Source organism: Aptenodytes patagonicus, chromosome 3, assembly GCF_965638725.1.
Source record: "Aptenodytes patagonicus chromosome 3, bAptPat1.pri.cur, whole genome shotgun sequence".
NCBI lineage: Eukaryota > Metazoa > Chordata > Aves > Sphenisciformes > Spheniscidae > Aptenodytes > Aptenodytes patagonicus.
The window spans coordinates 70,509,554-70,523,653 of record NC_134951.1 but is presented as its reverse complement, the minus strand read 5'-3'; the positions used below and the strand labels follow the sequence as shown (position 1 = coordinate 70,523,653).

Below are 14,100 nucleotides of genomic sequence, written 5' to 3'. Positions count from 1 at the left end.
TCAGTGGGGCTTAGCACAGGGGGCTCAGGAGGAAACAAGATCTCCTGTGAGCTTTTCATCTGTGGGAAGTATCAGGGTGGTCATCACCAGAAGACAGCTCTACACAAACCCAGCCAGCCCACGGAGCTCTGCCACCCTGCCCGCGCTGACCTCCTGAGAGTCAGCTCTCATTCTCCTCGTGGCAGATGAGGAAACTGATGATTAACACTGCAAACAGGTGATTAGTGGCTACCAAACATCAGCGCATGAAAGCATCTCAGCCAGCATGCCTGACATGAAAGGTCACGTACCCTGGCAGCTAAGTGAGGAGAATTCCTGGTCATCCTTGAAGCAGCCTCAGAGTGACAAGAGGTGAGACACCAACCTGGGACCTGTTGAGCATTAGGCCTTTATTTTCACACACGCATCTTCCTGAGGTTCACACATGGTTCCTGTGGTGTGGCTGGTCCTCCGTGTCCTTACAAGATCTCTGCTCTCGGCCATGCCCCGCAGCAAAGGCTCAGATTGCAGCCTCCTCTGCAGTGAGTTACTGCTGCAGCTGCGGAGCTCGGTCTGGGCCAAGTGGCAGCAACTGCTAAGACATCTGGGGCACAGTTTTGCTCTGGCAGATCACAGAGTATACAGCAGCACCCGTGAACATGGAAATACATTTTATAAACGTGTTATATTTAAAAATGTGTACAATTTTTTTTCTCTATAAATAGTGATTCATTCCACATGCTCACACTTGGACCCTCACCACCAGCACAAATCAGAATGGTTTTGAGTGCCGAGACCTACATTTTCAGTAGTTGCTATTACTTTTGATATTTCAGCTCAAGACACACAAGGACCAATTTTTTAAAAGAGCTCTTGCAGTTTCCATTAGTAGCAGGCAAATTTGTGGCTACCCATTCTGTCTGAAAACATGGGCTTTTTATGCCTTTGACTAGGTATCTAAAATATCCACTCAATCAGCCCAAAGCCTGGGGCAAATTGCCTACTTAATTAACCCAAATTCTGCAGCTGTCACAACTGTAGCCCAATCTGACAACACTGGTAAGAGAGGAAAGAGTTTCCCATACTCATGATCCACAAAAACTGAAGAGCTTTGGATGTAAATTTAGCAGCAACTGAAAAGAGAGTTCCCTTTGCACTTATAACTCTACCATAATTTACAAAAGCATAAGAACAGAAAAAAAGGAATAGGATACCCATTGCAGTATTACCAGGGTTCAGCCTCAAAGCCCCCAATCAATTTAACCCTTGGAGAAATAAGGAAGATGAGGCGTTCTGCCCAGAACTTCCTTGTGGCTGTGGACAAGTCATTTAGGGCTTCCCATCAAATGGGACTTGACATCTCAGCTCAGTATCTCAGCTTTCCACTCTTTTAAAGTGAACCAATAACTGAAATGACTGGCTAACAGATGTGTTGTGAGCAGCTCACTGTGCCTGTAAATACTTTGAGATGCCCTCCTGTAAAGTGCAATGATGTCAAAGTTCTTCCACTTTTGAAAGGAAGAGAAGCTGGAGGAGAAAAATCAACTTCATTTTTTTCTTTGTTAAGAATTATTACTGTAAGGGCTTGTTTGCACTTTCAGATTCGTAGTGGACTGAGTCAGGATGAGAATTTAAGGCTACGGCTGAGTATCTCTATGTCCAACTCCTCAGGAAGAGGAGTGCACGCTCTAAAACAGCACCCTCAGTAAGGCTCACAAGTAGCTACTACCGAAAAGCACTACTGGAATAACTTCTCGTCCTAGAGAAGTCCTGAAATTGCTGCGCTGATAACCAATTAGTTTGTTTACCAACACATAGAGCTGCTGAAACAAGTATTAGTTTTCCATTTCATTTCAGGATTAAGATAAGGTTGCCCCGTTAAGGCAATTACAATTCCTCTGCACAGACACAGGTGAAGCTGCTGTTTCCTTGTCAATGAACAGGAAATCCCATAAAGCCAAGAGAGATGAAAAAGAGCAGTCTGAGAAACACGCTCACTTCTGACCTATGATAATCATTTCACTGACTGCCAAGGTCAACAAACAGGATCCTACCAGTGACTGCTTTCATCTCATGGGGGGAGCTGGTGGGAAATGGTTTTCCTGTGCTGCCGAAGTAGATTTTCATGTCCTTGAAAAAACTTTGGGTCTGTAATAGGATGAAACGCAAGCCTGACAATTTGTTCTCTGTTTCTGTAAAATGTATACGACGAGAGGAACTCCCACCCAGCCCAGAGTAAACAGGCCCGTGGATTACGTACTTGGCGCTGCAGGTCAGCACAGGGATCTGACCCCAGTCTTCAACTGGCCCCGCTGAGCACCCTGACCATCGGGGCAAGAGGTTCCCGAGACCTTCCCTTTGCAGCTTGTCCTTCCCCTCCACATACCTTCTGCTGTGCTCCACAGACTCTGTGCTGAACTGACCGACCTCTTCCTAGGAACACTGGTAGGTCTGTTTTTACTGCAAGTTTCATTCTCAACAAGGCATCGCTATTCAAGAGACAACAAAAATCTTTTGCCACCTAACTAGGTCTGCTTTTAAGTGTTATCTTCCCAATATGCCGATCATGCTTCCACTTGAGGACTTGGCTGTTTCCCAGTACTGTGGCTGGTACTGAACTACCCAAGAACAAATCCAAAAAGAAAAAAAAAGACTGAAAAAATGCCCAGCTCTGCTGCCCTTTGATAAGCTGTAGATCAAGAAAGCAGAAGTGATAGGCTTTGCACATGATGGCTGATAGCCCCCAAAAGCACTGAACTCCAGCCAATGAATGGGGAGAGAGCATGTTAATCAAGTCCCGCCAGGCGTGGGAAAATCACAGAAAAGGAAGGAAGATGAACAAGGACAGTATGCACTCCTCCTTTTCCACATATCTATACTGTCTATACTCTCTTCCCAAGCCCCTCTTGCTATCACTGTTTGTTCACATTTGCTAACCATGACAAATAACAAGCAAGCTTTAGAAAATTTATCTAAATGACTGAAAAGCTGGAACCGAGGAGGAGGAGCAAAAGATTGCCTGGTGGGTGTCCACAGGCAGCTAAGACCTGCTTTGCTGCCCACCTACCGCTCATAGTTATGGGAGATGATTAAAGCCCTGATCCTCTTGTCCAAAATACTTCAACACCCACTCACCCGCAGCTGATGGCAAACTCTAGCGAGAGAGCACTGCTACTAAAGAAACTTCCAATGGGGCATTAAAATCCGACTCTTCCTCTCTTTGTAGGCACTCTAATCCATCTGGTATGAGCATACATTTGCCCAGTTGAGAAGGACTTTGAATTTTATGGTTAGGCCTCAGTCTTGCACTTAACCCAATGGGAAAGTGCCACTAGGACCTTTGCCTGTTATAAGTACTTCAGTACACATTTCCCTTTCCAAGAGTAAAATCTTTCATTTAAAGTAAATCTTAACAAAAAAAAACAATGCAGGACATTGGCTGGGGTTCATACTGAATATTGTATTATGCATATATTTTATCTCTTCTAACACTCTGTGACTTTCAGGAAAAATCTTCTATTTCAGTTTTCTACACCAAACCATGTTCACCGTATCAGTCCACTCAAAGGCCCCGCGGTGATTCACTAGTGGTGCCTTCCCCTGCGCCCAGCCGACAGCCCCTCTGAACCCTGCAGGGGCACAGCAGGGATCGGAGGGCAGGATCTGAGCCCTCGCAGCCTGGCGTGGCTGGGGAAAAAAAGGGAGCAAACAGGCAAGTAACTTCTCACAGCTGCTTTTGTGTGGCTCACTGGGGATCTGAATGCACTATTGATTCCTTAGCACTAAAACAGATTTGTAGCCCCTGCATGTGCAAGACAGGGATCTCCTTCAACTCTAATCTCTAGCAGCTGTTAAAGACTTCAATGGCTTGTAGTTGGCTGGCATGCCAAAATCAACTAAGATTTTAGGACTACTTGCCTAAGGGGCAACTCATCCGAACTGGAACCACTGGAAGTCATTCTCCTGCCTTGATTAGGGATGGATGGGGCCTCTCTAACTTTGCAACATACTAAGCATTCAGACCATACCTGCGCAGCAGACTAGGGAAAACAAATGACTGCACCCCCAAGAATCCATGCCACCCAGAAACCTACCTGCCCCTGTGGTTTCTTGTTGCGGATATACTCTCCCAATGTTTTCAACAGGGCTGAAAGTGCAGCGGGACTGCTCTTCTGTGAAACCTCCTGGAGGCACTACTACTAGTGTCTCATCACAAGCGCAGTGCTCTTAAAATGGTGATAACTAGAACTTACTTGGCAATATTGAGGTAGCATCACCATAACTTACATCTTCAGATAACTGTCTCTTATTGCTCCTGATTGAAAATCTTGATTTCGGTTAGGAAAGAATTCAAGGGTGACTTTTTTTTCTTCTAGCTAAAACTACAAATCCAGTCCAATTATTGTCTGTTAGCATTCTGCTGAGGGAACACAGGCACCACAGCTATCATTAGACAAGATACGGGCCCCCTCCCAGGCAAAATACCCTCACAATAGACTTTTGCACATAAGAGTCTGGACACATTTTTGTACAGGAAGTTTAACAAAAGCTTTTAACCAGTCCATCTGTTTCCTTACATCTGTTTCCCAACGCCTACCTTGATATAATTCTAACGTGCTGGCTGCTGGATGAAACCTTCAACAGGATGCTGAAATTTATTGGGAACGGTCAAATTTCTCTTTCACGCAACGTTTGGCAGGAGAAGAAATCATCCAAGATTTTGACTGGGATAGTATGACTGGAAAGTTGTGCCACCGGCAACATAACGAAGCTTTTCCGAAAATGTATGTGTTATTACTAAAACTATTCTTTGAAACACCCGTGAAGAAAAAAAAAGGGGGAAAAGAAAGTTTGTTGTGCCGTCTCCTATTTGACAAAACGTTCCCACATTAATAGCAATAAGCAAATTAAGAATGAAGTTCAGCCTTCAGAATTAAAGTCTACAACAGGATTTGCTTATTTTTTTAAATGGATGCAAAGGAAACAGGCATTGAGGAAAAACATGCATGCGGTGACATTTTCGCAGGAAACTTCAAACCTCGCTGGAGTTAATTTAGATTCTACATCCTATTATTGTGGGAAGAGACCCGCTCTGTTTTTCAGTAACTAAACCAGACCAGGTTATCCTCACACGCCTCGTAACAGCATTCCCAAGTAGCTCGTACTATCTTCAAAAACTTGCGAACAGCTAGGGCTGCTTTACTGGGGGGGGGGGGGGGGGGGGGGGGGGGGCGGGGGGGAAACAGTTCCACTCACACGCTATTTATTTATTTTCAATAGTCTGCTTACACATAAAATGTCCCGGAGCCAAAAGCAACCAGATGGACGGGTTACTAGCCGTGCTGCTGGGCGAGGTGCCAGAGCTCTTTTCCTTCCCCCTTTTTTTCCCCCTTCGTACTTATTTATTAAAGGGGGAAAAAGGAGCCCCAAGCCCCCGGGGGGGGCGGGGGGCACCGCGGAGCCCCTCGCCCCCCGGGGCGGCCGAGCCGGGCAGAGCAGCGCGGGTGCAGCCGCGCCTCCCCGGCCGCCGCCGCCCCCGCTGCGGTCCGAGGGAACAGGCGGGCGGCGGCGGCGCCCCGGGAGCGCGGCCAGCGCACCCCCGCCCCGGGGAGCACGGGCCGCCCCCCACCGCCACCGCCACCGCCGCCGCCGCCCCGGCCCCGCTCCCCGCTCCCCGCCGCCGGGCTCACCCCGCCCTCGCCGCGCCCCGGCCGCGCTGTCCCGCCGCCGGTACTCACCGCCGGCCGGCTCGGGCAGCGTGGAGACCGAGGTCTGGCCCATGGCTTGGCCGGGAGGCGATCACGCCGCCCGCCGGGCGCGCAGCCTCCGCCGCGGCTGTTTCCGGGGGGCCATCTCGCTTCTCGCCGGGACCGCGCTCCCCGCCGCGCCGCCCGCCGGCTGGCGGGGGGCGGCTGCTCCCGCGGCGGCTGCGGCTGCGGTCCGGCGGCTGCCTGTCATGCCGCCGCGCTGCCGGGCCGCCGGTCGGCGCGGGCCCGCGGCCGCAGCTCCGGGCCCCCCCTGCCCCGCCCCGCCCGGGGGCGCCGCCTCGCCCCCGCCCGGCCCCGGGCGGGCTGGGCTGCGCTCGGCCGCCCCGCTCCCTGGCCAGATGCCCGCTGCGGGGCAGGGGCGCGGGAGGGATCGTAGCAGTCTTTAATACATAAAGAAAGAAAACCCACCCTTAATTATACGGAGATTGGGAAAGACGGCGCTAGATCGGCGAGCCTTCTCGGACTGCTAACGTCCCAAGCCCCTGCCCAACCCCTGCCCGTCTCCGAAGTGCGAAACGTCGGTCCAGACACAAAACTATTTCCACCCCTTCTCTGAAGGTACGGGGAAAACGGGTGAGAGCTGCTGGGGGCGATCCCATCGCCCTGCTCGGAGGCGCTCCCCTGCTGGGAGCAGTTTTCAGGGCTTCGCTAGCAGCAGGAGCGGACGGGGCACGCCTGGGCGGGGCAGCTCGCGGGGTCGTTAGGAGCCCCTGTTTTGGTGGGGCAGAGGTCTGAAAAAGTGCCCAACCCTTCCCTCTCTCAAAGGTGCATAATCGAGGACAGGACCACTTTTCGTTTCAAAAGAAAGAAGGCAGTCTAGGACAGCAGCATCCAGACAGCACTCTGCCGTAACAAGTGACGAGATGGGACATAGTAAGTTGGATAAATTAATGGGGAAGCTGGGGAGAAATAGAGATTGCGCATAGCACAAGGGCAAAAGGAACAAGGGTTTTATTTTGGTTTTCTTAATGTGTTACCATACTCTAAGCAGTAATACAGGCTTAATCCTAGAGCAAACAGGTAATTCTTACCGGCGATGCAAAAAACCCAAACGCTCAGGTCCCTAACAGCAATTACTATGCAGTATCTAGAAACAAGCAGGGAGATGCATATGCATCACATGAGGACACTCAAGGCTCATCTAAAGAACATGCTAAAGACCATCTATTAGCGAGACATATGGTGAAATTACTGCATTTTTGAGTGGCCTGGAAGTCCTAGAGGGGTTGGCTGAAGAGATTTCTGACCTGCTGATCGTTGTATGTGTTGTCACTGTGGTGACGTCTCAGGAGATGGAGAATTGTGTTACTGCGGGGCCCGTACTTGGGGAATCAAACGGAGTACCACACGTAGCTGCAGTCTGGGTAGCCTGACATCGGTTACAAGCAGAAGAGATGTGGTCATCAGCTAATACATGGTGAATAGAGAAGAATACAACTAATGCTAGTCTTCATGTTTTTTATAGAAAATAGGTCTTAGTAAACAGGTCTTTTATTTCCTCGTTTTATATGATTACACATTAAATTGCCAGAAGTACGGGCTTGAGCATAGTAGACTTCTGCTAGGTACTTGATTTAGTAAGATGGAAAAAAGTGAGGACAACACAAAATTAATAAAGCACAAGCAGATGAAGAACTAAATGAAAAGAAGATCAATTGTCCAAGGAGCACTAGCATTTAATGAGGGTGTTTCTGTTGGGGAGCTGTGGGGAGGCTCTTCAGTGTTTTCATCAGCAATCTGGAGAAGTATTATTTCAAACAGCTTTAAAAGACTAAATAAATAACCACCGGCAGCAATTTTAGATGGAGTAAATATTACCAGAGTGATAATGAGGACAAAGCAGTCACAGAGTTATCTGGATTATTTAATAAACTCAGCTCTTTCAAACAAGTAAGTTTTAATAGGGTCAAAAGAAGAAAAAAGTCAGACTTGCGGGACGGAGTAACGCAGCCTACAGGGCCAAGGAAGGTATGCTAGAAAGCTGCTCTATGTAGGGGCTCAGAGAAATTCAACACGAGCTCCTAGTGAGCTAGTGCTGGTACAGAAGGAAGCTGATATTCACATATGGATGTGCAAATAGGAAAGGGGTAGGTAGAAATCCCATTACATCGTTGCGCATTTTATCAGACAAAAAGTGCTGTCCCATGTCCAGTGTTGTCGTCTGCCCCTTAAAAAACAATGCTGAATGATGGGAGACAGCTCAAAAGAGATCCACAAGATGAGAGGGAAAGTGAAGAAAGTGCTCTCCAACAACAGGCTTGACTGGTGCGGATGCGCTCAGGAAAGACTGACATGTTGCATTTTAACCTAGATGTGCCTTTGCGAGGAGAAAATAGCATTGCAGCACTCCTGGAAGTCCAAACACTGAAGGCAAGGCTCTTTGCCTGACACCTCCAAATCCAGACCCTGTACAAAGCACAGAGTCGAAGACAAGTGAGTGGGGCGAGTACAGAGGCACCAGGCTGAGTTACACAGCAGGAGCTAAGTGGAAGGTAGGTGGCCTAACGGTCCTTCTTCCACCCGAGGAAAGGCTTTCGAAAGGGTGGCTTGTTGAACAACCAACTCCTGTCACTTATTTCTCAGGAGAGGTTTTTGCAATGATTTCCCACATTTATTTTTCTTACCTGGAAAAATGATTTTAAAAGGTTTTGTTTTGAGAAACTCAAATTACCTCTTTGGAGTCACTCATAAACAGGAACATAAAAGTGTTCCTGTCTGCTTCCAGTGAATCTCAGTAATTTTATCAAAGGAATTTGTGTTCCCCTGCTATGTAAAAGCCCAGTTAACAATGCAAAAGTATGTATCATCTGCCTGCAATGGTTCCTGTGAAGGAAATAAACTCCTCAAGGTCGATTTGTAAGCCAATAAAATGGGCATAGTTATCACATCCTCCAGTCTGGGTGAACTAGTTGCTGATTCTTTTGTTTTGGTTGTTGTTGTTGGTTTTTTGTTTGTTTGTTTTTTCATAAATTAACTGATGATGGTGACTTTCTTTTATACGTTTTCTTTGCAGCCACCTCATTTTTAAGGGTCCTGTCTTCATACCTCAGCGATGCTTAGCGGTATATTGCAGAATATGATTACTGCTTTAGAAAGTATGGATGTCAACTCTAGGGAAGATAAATGTTAATTTACAGCACTAACAGACTGTAGGCATCATATTACATAGAATAAGAAAATGAAGTTTCTGATTATAAAAGTTTACCCAAAAGAGCAACTTGTAAACAATAAATAATTTACTTGAATTAGCAAATTTAAAGGTCTTATTAAGGAGATTTTTATTCATGATGGACAAGATACTGGGAGCATCCGATACTATCACCATAGAGCCCTCACTCAGCTTTTGTGAAGTGGGCAAAAATAAATACTTTGTCTTGATCCTGAACAGGGAATACTAGTTGAATACATGAAATAGTACTGGTCTGTACAACAGTTATGTTTCTTTCTGCTTTATCTCCTGCCTAAAGATGTAAAGGGGCAATGTATACATCTCAGACTACTCACAGTCATTAATGATCATCAAATTAGAAAAAAAAATAGCACTTTTCTGCTTAGATCCTGCTTTTTAAGCCATTTGATTTAGGAATTCAGCTTATGACTCACCAATGGGAGGGAACAAGCCCTGAACCCTCAACACTGTACGAAAAGACATCTACCAATGTGACCTATGAGAGAAACTGGACTGTTGAAAGCAAAGATATATTACATTTCTCCTATGTAGAGCTATATTTATGTAATTGCCTCCACACAGAAGGGAATATAGCATCCTACTGACATTCCCATATGAGCATCCACACAAAATACATACATTTAGTATTCAGTTGCCTGGGGACTTCTATTCTGCAGTATGATAGAGATCTTTTAATCTGTGCATTAAATTTCTTGCCACGTTGGTAGCTGGCGTTTAGGACAGTTAAAAGTTTAAGGATACAATAACGTTTGATAACAACTGATTCCAGCAGAGATCTGAGATTGCAATTATGTAGATAAAATACATTTTTATTGGGTCTAGGGGGTTTTTTTAGGATTTAGATGACTTTATCTATGATGTGTTTGGATGTATATTCCACTTTGCCTTTAAACGATTCATAGGATGAGATACAAATGGACTGCCCAGCATTTTGTAGTTATTATAGTCTTCTGGGGCTTCTGGAAATCCACAATTACTAGCAAAGCAAAAATGGCTTGGGAAGATAAAAGGGAGAATTTCAGGATTAAAATTTCCACGATCATTTTAGCCAGGGCTAATCTTGTACTGAAGGAAATGCTGCAACAAGATGCTAAAACATGAATATGTCTTCTATCAGGTGGGGAAGCGGAGGCTCAGCTAAGGGGTTGAACAGGTGCCGGTAGGTCGGGCCAGACTGTTCTGACACAACATCAGCATCAATGGGGTTCCTGGACCCAGTGTCCCAGTTAAATTTCAGTGCCAGTAGTAATACTGCGGTTATCTGATTGCCTCATGCTGCGTGCACAGTATTTCCCTTCTTGTCCCAAGTTATAATGTTGGGCGCTGTAGCGAATACTGTTAAACAGATACTCTGCTCTCCCTCAAGAACTGAAATCTTCCACCAAAAGAGGAAGAATGGCTTCTTCATGAACTCCAGATGTGTTTGTAAAACAAGAATATTGCACTTGTATAAATGTCTAGCATGAGATCTCTTCATGGAAGAGAATGTAAAACTTCAAAATTGTTCCCAAGGGAGAATGGAATAATACACACAATAATCTGTCTCACACATCAAAGAGCAAATTCCCTCTCATCAATAAAGCTTCAAAGACAGCTGTATTTCAGTGTGTTTACTATACTGAGGTGACTGATGGCAATAGATGACCTACAACTTGTAGGATGCTGTTGCCCAGTCTTTAGAGTTCTGTAGGCTCACATAAAGAAAAGAGGCATTTTAGAAAGGTGAATTTCTATTACTCTTCCTTCAGTCACCAAGACTAATTTATGGCACTAAATATAACAGAAGCTATAGGAGGGACTATCACATTTAATCCTGGGGCTCATAATGCAGGACTGGCAAATGCATTCAACCTTTAACAGGAAAAAAATACTACCTGGGTGCTTATCAAGATAAACCAAGAGGATGGCACTGAGTCCAGAACAGAAATGATCCAGACAGGTCATTTCTTGTGTGGTCCTCCCATCCCTCCACATCCCACTCACAACTCCTGTCAGTTTGCAGAGCTGCTGGAAGATGAGCAGCATCGTGTCCTGCAGGCTGCAGAGCTGTACAATTCAATGAACAAAGCAAAGGATATGACATGAGCAAACATGAGCAAGAAGCTAAGTAATTTTTTTAGTCGTGGGTCACACTAAGGTTTATAACAATGACATTGAATTTGTACCTGCCCGTAGAGAACTTGCAGTTGCAAAGGGGAAGAGTTTGGGGAGGGCACCACCCAAATCATTTTGTTTGCTTAAGACTAGAACATCAGCTGTGGTTGAGTGAAAAGCTAATTCTGTTTTCTGGGAAACTGAATGCAGTTCTTAAACAGGCACTGTCAAAATAAAATCACAGGCCATATTCATTAATTATACCGGGGTTGTACTGGGAGTTTGGGCCATTTCCTTTTAATAACCGGGGACTTTTGTAATAACCCTAGATTGTGCTCTCATTTGGAAATATTTTTAAATACATTTATGTGTCCTTTTTTATTTTTAATGGCTTAACAATGCTGTGTTCTTGCCAGTGTCACCTCCCATTTCCAATGCACAAGTATAGCACAAAAAAAAGGAATTTGAAATTTCTTTTAAAAAAAAGAGGCTGTTGTCTTTGCGAGTGATCATCACAAGACTATGGCTTACCCTGCCCCCCTCAAAAACCCCACTGTACATACTTTCTACACAGTAAGATGAAAAGCATCTACACAGAATAACTAACTGAGAGAAGCTTCTGTAGTTCAGTCTCTCAGTTTGGAAGCTAGGGGTTCAAAGCCTTGGACCAGAGCAGTTAACATGCAAATGAGGGCTATTCTGATTAAAACAAATAGCGGACATTTCTTGGACGAGATTTGCTTGTTCAGATTAAGCCTGCAGTGGGAGACAGGTAGTGAGGCCTTTACCTATGGAAGATCTGAGGGGCTCAGAGTTGTTTCGTATTCAGGTGATCTCAACTCCTGTTTCAATGTCTGTTCCTATTTATCCTTACCGGCTCTCTGCCATCACAGGCAGGAAAAGAGCACAGCTGGGCAAACTCACTCATGGCAATTTGGCACAGGCAGGTTTTCTTTCTGCTCACAAATTATCTGCAAATAGGTTATGCACTTGCAAACTTGTTTGCTACTCGAAATTATTCACCGTAACAGTTTGTAAGCAAATTTCAGACACTGGGAAACAGGTAAACAATTCATGGCAACAGCAGTTCAATAATTTATTATCCAGGCTGTGTGCTAGGTGCCCTCAGCCGTGGGGCTCTGTTTGTGCTCTCTGACTTGGTGGTGCTGTCTGCACCTAGAGGAAACTTCACGGTAGCTGCATCAATATGGTTTTAAATGTTTAGTGATGAATGCTTATAGATCTACTTGTGTGGTTTTATCATCTGATCTGTGACTTTTGTTGTACCATTTAACTTACGTTACTCTTGCCTATATTAAGTAACTGCTTGGCAAGTTGTTCTAGGAAAGACTTCTACAGACTTGAATATTGCAAGTACGTTGAAAAATCCCCCTTTTCATTTTAATAACAGTTTGCAGTTTCTTGTGGTACTGTACATACTGAGCTTTTAAAGTAATTTACATAATATGTGTGGTTGAAAGGCAGAAAATAGAAGGAAAATGGTCCCCACACAAACATTTCGGGAACCACGGTGAGCAAATCTACTCATCCCCTGCGCATGCTCCTCAGCTTCAGAAACTGCCCTGCTCCCCCACTGTGCTTTCTTCTAACATTTCAATTTCTACACGCTCCTTCTCCACCCCAGTTCTGTTCCACAATATCTTTCAAAAGTGTTTTCCTTCCCTAATGATCCTTAAAGGCAAATTCTAAAAGTTTGTATCCCTCTCAGTTCTTTGACTTTTCTCCATCCCACGCTTGTTGCTAATGTTTGTTTACTTCACTTGCAAGAATATTTGGAGTCGGTTCCCTCGCTTTGCTTCAGCAAGCCTGGCCTACGCAGGAACCTTTCTTTTCTCACAGACCCAGAGTATTTCAATAGTTATTTGGGGTATTATTACTTTCACATCTACTGTTTTAAAAGTTATCATCTGCCTAACGACTTACAACGTAAGTAGCAGAAGTGGTGTAATCCAGGTTTTGGAGAACTTCTGCAAGATTATGAAAGGTGAGCAAATGAAACATTCAGACCCTGATTAATCAGATGCTTCTGACACTAACAGTGTTGGGCTTTTTTAATTTGAATTTACTGAAAGTTAATACGCTATAAGAAATGTATGTTCTTCAGGGCACAGATCTTGACTTCTTTTAAGAAGAGCTATGCACTGTGCAGTTAATACTGGAAAAAGCTACCTTCTGTCTTTGTTTAAAGCACAAGGGGAATTGACGTACTGGACCACATTGTGTCCCTAACCCTGATACGCCTGAAAAAAGCTGAAGAACCCCCCAGTAGATGGCATGACATATTATCCAAAGTCTGTAAGGTCCCTAACGCCTAATAATTTAAATGCTACAGTCCCGGTTTAAATTTTAAACTTTAATTTTTCAAAAACTCTTTTACTTTTTTGCTATTGTTAATAAGAAGAACTCTCAATATTAATGTTGTTCATATGTGATAATTTCCTTTGTGCCTCGTACTGACTCCTTGATCCCAGCACCTCCTGTTCCATTGTGTTTTGCCGTGCAGTGGCAGCGCTGTGATGGTACAGGACAGCATTTCCTTTCCGGGCAGAAAATAACCATCAGAAATTTTCCAATCAAGCATGTTGTTTGTCACCAGATATCACTTTTGTCCAGGGTTCCAGATTTATGATGAAAGACAAAAAGGACTCCATTAAAAATTATAAATAGCATTCTGCCTGTCCTAGTTCAAGCCACTGGGGAAGAAGAAAGCGATGGCGTAAAAACGACACGCAGGAGTCTAGAGTTCCTCAAGAGTCGGGTTTCTGCCAGGTTTTCAAAGGCTTTAGCTGCTGCAAGTTCGTATCAGTAGTTACAATAAACAGAGCGGACTGGCCCCTTTACTGATACAAGCTGGCACGTCCCCAGCAGAGAAAATGAAGTAGTGCAGCTAAAAGCAGCTGGAGGTCTGTTCTTACTGCGGGACACCACCTTTCCTCCTCCACCTCTTCTCTCAAGGCCTGCTGCACCTTTCATGGCGTTCACCATAGCTGTGGTCACAGTACTGGAGCCCCCTAATTCATCATTTCAAGGAAAGGCTCCTACCAGCTG

General features: G+C 45.1%; 1 protein-coding gene across 5 annotated transcripts in view; it reads right to left on the bottom strand.

Moving 5' to 3' along the window:
- The window catches only part of PHACTR2 (phosphatase and actin regulator 2), a 151,211-nt gene that overhangs the window by 80,819 nt on the left and 56,292 nt on the right, over positions 1–14,100 (bottom strand). The window contains exon 1 of one of the 5 annotated variants that reach the window (XM_076333758.1): positions 5,718–5,824. The exons of the other annotated variants lie outside the window; for them this stretch is intronic. Within the exon in view, the coding sequence (XP_076189873.1) occupies positions 5,718–5,760 (43 nt within the window). The 5' untranslated portion in view covers positions 5,761–5,824. Of the gene's footprint in view, positions 1–5,717; positions 5,825–14,100 lie in introns of those variants that run through there. 5 annotated transcript variants of the gene reach the window in all.